This window comes from Littorina saxatilis, linkage group LG12, assembly GCF_037325665.1.
Source record: "Littorina saxatilis isolate snail1 linkage group LG12, US_GU_Lsax_2.0, whole genome shotgun sequence".
NCBI classification, from domain to species: domain Eukaryota; kingdom Metazoa; phylum Mollusca; class Gastropoda; order Littorinimorpha; family Littorinidae; genus Littorina; species Littorina saxatilis.
In genome coordinates, this window is record NC_090256.1 from 37,350,268 (window position 1) to 37,360,343 (window position 10,076).

At 44.2% G+C, this 10,076-nt stretch overlaps 1 protein-coding gene across 1 annotated transcript in view; it reads left to right on the forward strand.

Moving 5' to 3' along the window:
- Positions 1 to 10,076, forward strand: part of LOC138983088 (uncharacterized) — a 33,241-nt gene that overhangs the window by 17,621 nt on the left and 5,544 nt on the right. Inside the window, exons 18-21 of the mRNA XM_070356495.1 lie at positions 4,861 to 5,063; positions 5,683 to 5,814; positions 8,410 to 8,480; positions 9,092 to 9,316. Coding sequence (XP_070212596.1) covers positions 4,861 to 5,063; positions 5,683 to 5,814; positions 8,410 to 8,480; positions 9,092 to 9,316 — 631 coding nt within the window. The remainder of the gene's footprint in view (positions 1 to 4,860; positions 5,064 to 5,682; positions 5,815 to 8,409; positions 8,481 to 9,091; positions 9,317 to 10,076) is intronic.

Below are 10,076 nucleotides of genomic sequence, written 5' to 3' on the forward strand. Positions count from 1 at the left end.
TTAGTGCTGACCATGTTTCCAAAGGCTGGGAAGCCGTTCTGATATCACCCAGATGCAAGATGGCTGCCAAGATGGCAGGTAAACGCCATTCACGCTCAAATCAATGTCACACAAAAATAAGGAAAACGCCATATTGTTTGTCTTTTGTCTGAAAGAACATGTTAGCATCCAGTTAAAGAGGCAACTTTCAGAAAAGCCGATGGGTCTCGATGGTGGGGATGGACAGAAGGAGAGCAAGCACAAAGAGGAAGGTGAAAGAAGGCGAGCGATGGACGCAGCAGACCGGACGAAGATTGCAGAGGAACTGCAGAAGTACTCGCACCCTCTCATTGTTGAGTCCACTGACCTGTACAACATCGTCAACAGGCAGATCGCGCCAGCCAAAGTAGGCCTAAATGTCCAAGATGCACTCAAGATCGGCAGCACTCAAAGTGAACAGTTCGCCGCTTTGCTTCACAGCACATTCCATGGCCCGATCGAGAGGAAAGTGAAGACCATGCAGGAGATGAAAAAGGTAGTGGTTGTGAAAGACAAGGCCATCTTTGACATTGAAACATTATTCGTACGGTTTCAGATCATTAGGCAACAACGTGGTGTGAAGGCGACAGACATCTTCAAGTACGAACTCAGTCCCGAGTTTGAGGAAAGGAGACTAGGCTGTGCTCGTCAAGTGTCTTGGTGTGCCGGTCAACAACGCACCTGCACCAGACGTGGTGCTGGTCGACTCCTGTACCATGTTGTGTGGCCTGTTGCGGGGACAGCAGGAGATTTTGTCGCGAGTTTCGGCGCTCGACTGAGCCGCTATCCTCCAGCAGCACAGAAACTGGTGTTGTTTGACAGGTACCATGAGAATCAGCCAACTGCGAAGGACCACGAGAGGATGAGGAGGGCAGGGGAAGGATCAAAGGACTTCCGTCTGACACCCACAACCCCCCTCCCACACAGAGAAGCTATCATGAAGAATGCCAACAACAAACGCCTCCTCAGCAACATCCTCTGTGGATATCCTCTGCAGAACAACGTGGAGCTTGTCAGCAGTTTCGATTGTCTTGTCACCCATGAGGAGGCGGATATCACGCTGTGCAGCTACATGCTGAAGGCTGCAGCAGGTGGGGCGGAGACGATCAGGGTGCTGTGTGACGACACTGATGTGTTCGTCCTTCTCGTGTACTGGGCATGGAGGAAGAGGATACAGAAGAGCATCCAGATGGAGAAGTGGGACCGCACGATGCTTGACATTCAGCTACTCGGCATGCACGCCTTATCGGGCTGTGACACCGTGTCGTACCCCTGTTACAAGGGCAAGAAGTAAGCGCTCAAGGTGCTTGGAAACAGCGACATCCTAGGCCTGCAAGATGTCCTTGGGGAGCCAGACGTCAGTCATGACCAACTTAAGGCCACTGCCGACTCATTCTTCCTCGCGCTGTACAGTCAGAAGAAGGCCAAGTCCCGCAATGGTGCAAGATCCAAACTGTATCTGGGCAGGAAGAAACCACCACCTTTGAAGAGGCTACCACCAACAGATTGCAACCTGAGGCTGCATGCTCTCCGAGCACATCTGCAGATGATGTTGTGGAAAGCAGCAGACCATAAAGATCCACCAGCCGAGGCTCATGATATCCGCTGCTTCGGATGGGATATCGATGAATCTGGTGCTGTGACACAATCGCTGTCTAATGCGCCGATAGCACCGCAGCAGCTCTTAGATGTCGTGAGCTGTAGTTGCAGCGCCGAGGGGAAAGCGTGCAGCGAGAAGAAGTGCAGTTGCCACAGTGGGAGACTTACGTGCACTGAATACTGTTATTGCGAGGGAGGAGGTGGCTGCTGCAGCCCTTACACGAAGCATGAGCCTGTGGTGGAAGAGGAGGAGGAGGAGGAGGAGGAGGAGGAGGAGGAGGAGGAGAAGGAAGAGGAAGAGGAGGAGTTTGTTGAAGACGACCAGTAAGACGAGAAAGAAGCTGACATTGAAGAAGGAGATATGGTTTCAAAGTTTGAATCGTTTGTTTGCTGTAACGCAAGAGCAGTAGAGTTCTTTTTTGGTCGTGGCGTGCCAGCTAAGCTGCTTTTGGACATGGACTTTCCCACATGGACTTGATTGAGGTCCTGAAAGTTGCCTCTTTAACTGGATGCTAACATGTTTTTTCAGACAAAAGACAAACAAAATATGGCGTTTTCCTTATTTTTGTGTGACATTGATTTGAGCGTGAATGACGTTTACCTGCCATCTTGGCAGCCATCTTGCATCTGGGTGATATCAGAACGGCTTCCCAGCCTTTGGAAACATGATCAGCACTAAGATCATGAATCTAGCTGCTTTAGAAACCCAGATATGGCGAGAAATGTGTTTTTATATATTTTGACGGCCATCTTGGCGGCCATCTTGGATTCTGTTGACAGGATTGACAAACCAACCTCAGAAATGAACTCACTGACATCAAAAAAACCTATATTGAGGTATTACACGACTCTTTAGCCCATCTGGATCAAAAGTTATATATTGACCATCTTCAAGATGACCGTTGGGCGGCCATCTTGGATTCTGAGAGATTCCCAAAGTGCAACTTTAGGCAACCAAGCTAATTTGACTTTACATACCCTATAGATTACATTTCCGTCATAAAAGTTTACAGGAACAGACATTTACAGGTACTCTTTTTGGCAAGTAGACTAGATGCTTTACCACGTGCACCGGGAATGGGCTTTTTGGACGTAACGTGCATGGGAATGGGGAAATTCTCGTAGCGTGCACCGTGCACAGAGGTCCGGCGTGCACCGTGCATGGAGCTTTTTCGTAACGTGCACCGTGGATCACCGTGCATGGCACTTTTGGCCTCAACAGACCTGGGAACCCATACGATTTCGCCGTATTTTGTACGCATGATTGTCAAGAATACGCTCAGTACGGTCAGTGGGAAAAAAATACGACGAGAAAAATTCCTACACTACTTTTCTTCACAAGCCCATCCTGAAGCCGATCCAGTATTTTGGCACATGATTACGTCACTATATTAGCCGCCGTCGAAAAAAATATGATCGGATCGTGTCAATCAATCAAAACAACCAGGCAAATGAAAGTACAGTATTTGGCAAAATCGGCTCCGAGAATAAACAAGGGAAACAAAGAAGAAAAATGAAAAAGTTTGAAGAAAAATATCACACACACACACAATTTGTTACAAACACACACATGTAGTCCCGCCCGGAATAAGCTTTTTTGGGATGATTTACGACTTTTGCATTTTGAGCAGACGAAAACACAACATGGCGGCTCTCGCTCCTCCAACTATCGTGAGACACAAAAAAACAAAATCTCCCGCACGCGAGATCCTGATACATCCGGTGTTTCTCTGTACGCTTGTCACGACGACTTGTTGACAAACGAAGATTCGCGAAAGAAAGAGAAAAGCGGCGTGTCTTGAGTAGAGAGCTAATAAAGTACTGGTAATCGCTAATCGAGCGAAATGAAAATCCGCGGCGACTTCCATTAGGTGAATGCTATTCAAGTTTAGGTAACGTTTTAGCCACATCTTTTTATAAGCCGCAATGCGATTTTTTTTTTTGAAGTCGCGGCTTGTAGTCCGTCAAATACGGTACAGTTTTTGTCAGTAAAAATTGAAAAAAGCATTTGTTTTAAATGTATAGGTAAACTTAATTAACGGTGTGACGAACGCGCGTGAGGCATATGTTTTAATCATGGATGTGCAAACGCTGTGTGGAGTACGCTCATTATTTTGAAAATACACCAAGTTTGTTTGAGAATACTCAAAGTGCAAAACAGGGGTTCCCAGGTCTGCCTGAACGTGCACGTGCACAGACCCCCCCCCCCCCCCCCCCCCCCATGGTGACCCTCATTGTATAAGTTCTATTTTCTCTTAAAAAAATCTTGCTGAAAAGGTGAGTTATATGTGTTTATGTAGGGGATGTAGGCTCGATCTTCCTAAATAGAAACTTTCAATTACTGGACATTTGCAGCAAAAATTAGTGTTTAGTGTTTCCATTATCTCTGACTGTCATGCATTTAATTACTTGCATGGCACCCAAGTTAGAAAACAGAGATTGTTGTCTTTGATTTGCATACATGTGTGTGTCTATGCGTTTTTTAGCTATAGTCCATAATAAACAATAGAATTTGCTGTAATTTGGTCTTGTACAGATAGTGAAACGTCGATCTGTTTTAAGACTAGCTGCTCTTAATAGTGCTAATAAATATACCTCCATTTTAAGAATCTTGCTCTCCTAATTAAGACCTGATTTTGTCAGTTTGTTGGTGATCTTTAAATGGAAATACAATTGAACCTCAGTGTCTAAACAATTACCCACCCAAAGACAGTTGGTAACACTATGGCAAAGTTAATCATACAGAAAAAACAACCTTTAGGTGGTTGCCAGGGCAGGTTTGACTAGCATTAATGTACATTTTAATTGCTCATACTGTACCATACCTCATAATTGCCGTACACGGGAGGATTAATTAGGTCTGTTGCACCCAAGATCTAAAAAAAGATGTATGTCAGTGTAACTGAGTGCCGAAACACAACAATCACCTTTGGAGGCGAAGTCCAATCAAACAGGATTGAGAATTTTAGAGCTAATTTCTTAGCCAGGCTATAAAAACTTTTGGTTACACAAAGGAAACCAAGAACATACAGGGAGACAGCAGCCGCCGGAGCCCATCACAAACAGAACTCTACAATCCACAGGTGTCTAGCCGGCAAGCTATAAATAGCCCGCACTCAAAGGCCAACAACTCTGCAGAGCCTGCTGTGAAGGGCGACGGTAATCTCCCTGTCACATCAGTATTGCGCCAGATACTGGCAGGTTTGACAGTAGCACTAATGTTCATTTCCCCAATCTCCAAAGGCTGGAAGACAACCTGGCCTACTTTGGCACAGACAAGGGAGTGGTGGCCTGCAGCAAGCTGGAGAACTCGGAGGATGTTGGCATTGAGGTGGTGACCGTCGCTACTGGCCTGCCTCCTGTACACCTCATGGTGCTGTCCAGAAAAGGCGATTACCTCATGGCCGCAGCTGAAAACACTGTCGCCGTCTTTGACGCTAGGCAGGGTAAGTTGCACCAGCAGTCAATGAAAACTTGTTCTTTTTGCATTCAGTCGGTACTTGACTGAATAATTTAACAAGGGCGGAGGGGAGCTTTGTTTCCAGATGTATGTGTGTGTGTATGATACATGTATTAGCATTTCTCAAAAATTGATGCATACTTTTTTTACAGGTCATTTTAATTGTTGCCTGCTTTAGGCTGGACTTTCAAAGTAAAATGATTGTGTTTCAAGGAAGTGTACAAGTAAGGATTTGTGTACAAGTAATGACTCTAATGTCAGAGTCTTACATGACACATAAGTTCATGAACATTGTTCTTTCATTTTATTTTATCTTTTACAAAATTCAACAAAAATTTCATAATTTCATCAAATAGGAAATCTGAAGAGTTCCGTACATTTATATGCCTCTTTTATGGCATAGTTATTTCAACTATGCAAACTTGCCCCAACCCCAACCCCACCCCCAAATTTCATTCAAACAAACAAACAAAACAAAAAACAAAATCTAAAGAAGTGGTCTATACTTTTATATCTGCCTGTTTAACTCCTCAGCACGTATCATGTTCCACAGCATAGTTGAGCGGAATTGTGATGGCTGAATGTTTGTTATCAAATGTTCACAGCCAAGCTGCTGTACAAAATGCCAGGGGTAGACAAGCAGACGACTATCAGTTGTCTGGCTGAAGGCGGCAACACAGCGGCACTCGGACATGGCGGCATGGAGGGAAAGGTGAAGCTGTGGGACCTCAAATCAGGTACTGAGCCTTCATTGAGATAAGCTAAAAGGTGAAGCTGTGGGATCTCAAATCAGGTACTGAGCCTTCATTGAGATAAGCTGAAAGGTGAAGCTGTAGGATCTCAAATCAGGTACTGAGCCTTCATTGAGATAAGCTGAAAGGTGAAGCTGTGGGACCTCAAATCAGGTACTGAGCCTTCATTGAGATAAGCTGAAAGGTGAAGCTGTGGGACCTCAAATCAGGTACTGAGCCTTCATTGAGATAAGCTGAAAGGTGAAGCTGTGGGACCTCAAATCAGGTACTGAGCCTTCATTGAGATAAGCTGAAAGGTGAAGCTGTGGGACCTCAAATCAGGTACTGAGCCTGCGTTGAAATAAGCTGACATTTCTTGTACTGTGGTATATGTACTGCAGGGTCCCTCTGATGAGAGGACAGCTTCTAACAAAAAGACAGTATTTTCCCTTTGTCTATTTACTTGACTAAATATGTGATGTAGATATGTGGCTGGTTATGTGTGAGTATGTAAATAATTGTGTGTGTGTGTGTGTGAGTTGTGTCTGTGTGTGCATGACAGTGTAATGTACGTATGTATGCATGCATGGTGATGTGTGTCTGAAAATGTGTCTGGTTGGTTTTTATTTTATTTTTACCGTGCCGTGCCAAGATGAAATCCTTTTGCAAAATTGGTGAATAAATATCTTGTATCTTGTATCTTGTAAATAAAACCTATCATGATAACTCAATCTAGAGACCCTCTTGGCTGGCCCCAAAGGATCTAACTATTCCATTTGACTGTGGTATCATATCTAAGGGTTCCGGCCTCTGAATAAAGCTTGACATGTACATTTCCATATGTGACCCTCCACCACGAAATGAGTCGCATGTCACCTCGCGCGGTTCTGCGCTAGGCTTAATATAAGTCCGGGGAGTGTCTGGTAACAGTGTGAGGGTCACCTTTGTCACAGGCTTATAACTCAAACAGTTTTCGCTCTTTTCTAAAACGGTTTTCACCACTGGATAGAGCATAACAAATTCTTTAGAAAAATTTAAAAATATGAAAATCATGCAAAGGTGACATGCGACTCATTCCGTAGTGGAGAGTCACATATTTCAATTGAATTATTAACTTCACGAAAGGTCACATACACCTGCAGTGTCTGGACATTTAGTTTGTCCCAGGCTTGTCCTCAAACTACAGCTGAAGGGGTCAATGTCGACCAAAAGGGTGGGATTCCCTGTAGGTGGAGTTCCTGTATGCATTTTCCATGTATACAGGGAATCCCCGTGGGTGGAGTGCCTGAAGCGTTTTCTTTGATATCACTGAAAGTCACGTGATGTTTAGCGACATTGGTAGAATTTGATGTTTTTCCATCTTTTTTGGTATTTCTTAGAAATTCGATTCTGTTTTGCTATTTTTATTTGAAACATTTTTAAATCGAAAACTAAAGGACAAAAAACGCAGCTAAAATGAATTACTCGCAACAACGACATACTGCAAACCGTTACCTAGTCATTTCACTTCCGTTTGATGCCATGGACTTCGATCAAGCTTACGAGCGTGAAAGTGAAAACGATTCAATGGACGAGAGTACCAGACAATCATATTTGATGGAGCGATGTTTCCTTAACCAAATCCTTTCGAATTATACGTCGTTCTCGCCGAAACATGTTTGCTTGGCTGAATGCTGCACGCCAATTCAGGAATTCTAAAAAAAATTCCTGTCGAACCGCCATTTTGGAAGGGGAAGTAACGCTAAGGTAATTCAAATCAGTTTACGGCAGTCACGCTCTTGGCGCGAGATTGGGCGGTATCGTACTTTCCTACGGGAACTCCACCCGGGGGGATTCCCTGTATACAGGGAAAACGCCTACAGCAACTCCACCTACAGGGAATCCCACTCTTTTGGTCGACACAGCCCCCTTCAGCCTAACTACAGGGTCTGCTTTATTTTTTTTAATATGTTTTTTCACACTATATTTTCCATTTCTCTTGTTTGGGCTTAAAAAAAAAACGACCAAAATCAGTGTTTTCAGTTCACGGACCAACCCTATTTTTTTCTCCCGACCCCACAACTTTTCTTGACGCTTCGAAACAAAAATCAATTCAAAATGACAAAAGTCGATTTTGTAGACTTCACAATTCTCAGGAAAGCTTAACCCTTCTCAAACATTTAGGGATCACAGTTAGTACATTCTAACCTGCACTAATGCGACCACCTCTCGAAAGGGACCTGCACTGGTCCACAACGACCACTCTGAAGGATCCCAGTAGAGTTTTTCTTCTCAAGTGGAACCCCGCGGCCCTTTTAAGACTCCCTCATTTTAAAACCTGATTTTTTCAGATTTGTAGAGATCTTAAAAGAGAGGTTTTACTGTAATTGTAAATAATTCAAATCCAAAAAACAAAGAGACTGCCAACAATAACAAACGTTCCAACAACCTACCTTTCTTTTTTTTTTATTGTAAATAATTCATCTTTACATAGTGACCACCTTACTGTAATGTCCACTTTAGGTCAGTCCCTTTGGTGGTCGTTATAGACAGGTGCTACTGTAACAGTCTTGTATAAAGGTAAATGATGCTGACACCGATTAACCCATTTTGTGTTTTCAGGGGAGGTGATCAAAGAGTTGTCCTTCCTGTACTCCTTTGACCGCACTGCTGTCAACAGAAGTGGCACACAGGTACGTAGAGAGCAAGATTCTCGCTTGATGGCCGGGTTTGTTGTGTGTGTTTGTGAGCGTGTGTGTCTAGTCTGTGTGTGAGTGTTTCTGTGTCTGTGTCTGTCTGTGTGTGTGTGCATGTCTGTGTGAGGGGGGAGAGGGTAATGAGTTGTAATTTTTGTGGTGCTTGGTTTTTGAAGACTCTAACATGTCTGCATGCCTGCACTGTGCTTCAATGAAGTTTTATCAATATCATGGAGAAAGATAATATTAGTTATCGTTTGATGTGGCTGTGATATCCACATTTATCAGACAAAATGTCGATAAAGGAGGAATCATAACAGATCGAGGCTGTTTTTTAACAGTCTAAATATGGCAGCCTGTAACCGATGACTGATTTCCTGCGCGATATCACTTGACTATGACAACTTCCTGCGATGTATCAATTGATGGAGGGTGCCTGTTTGACCCATGGTTGGTTTCAGTCATGTGACCTGAAGAAGACAATATCATTTGTCTCGCTGTCCGGTCTAACAGTATCGATATAGACGTGTGATCGACAAGAAGAAGAAGAAGTCATGTGACCCATAAAAACGCAATAATAATTTTTGTCTTGCTTGATTGTCCCTCAGGTGATCGCCTCCATGTTTGAATACCCCATCGTGATGAACATCTATGGAGAAGAGAAGGAGCAGATGGCTGGTGCAGAAAACTTGCACATGGACAAACTGGATGTTATGATGACCGGGCTGACCTTTATCTGCATCAGTCCTGATGACCACATGGTGGCCGCCTGCGCCTCAAACGGTTCAACGCGTGTTGTTAGCATGGACAACAAGTACCTCCATCGTCTGCAGGTAATGAAAGCTAGAGACTTTTTGTCTGTTACCATGCTTTATTTATTTATTTTGTTTATTTTTTTGCTTTCTGGTGAACAAATTAATATGTGCAATGGCTTTCTTTTCCGGCTGATTTCAGTTACATAAGTAAGCAATTTTGGACCTTGTATGTTAGAGCATGTGTGTGTGTCTGTGTGTCTTTATGTGCATGAATGCAGACTTGCGTGTGTGCATGTTTGACTGCATGTGTGCATGCGTGTGTGTGCGTTGAATAGAGAGAGAGGGAGAAAGAGACTGTGTGACAGTGATGAATTCGGGACGGGCAGGGTGGTAAGACGTCGGCCTCTTAATCGGAAGGTCGAGGGTTCGAATCCCGACCGCGGCCGCCTGGTGGGTTAAGTGTGGAGATTTTTCCGATCTCCCAGGTCAATTTATGTGCAGACCTGCTTGTGGCTTATCCCCCTTCGTGTGTACACGCAAGCACAAGACCAAGTGGGCACGGAAAAGATCCTGTAATCCATGTCAAAGTTCAGTGGGTTATAGAAACACGAAAATACCCAGCATTCTTCCTCCAAAAGTGGTGTATGGCTGCCTTAATGGCAGGGTAAAAATGGTCTACACGTACAATTCCACTTGTGCAAAAACACGAGTGTATGTGGGAGTTTCAGCCCACGAACGCTGAAGAAGAAGTGATGAATTCCCAGGATGCATTGTCAATGCATCCTGGGAATTCATCACTTCTTCTTCAGCGTTCGTGGGCTGAAACTCCCATGTACAA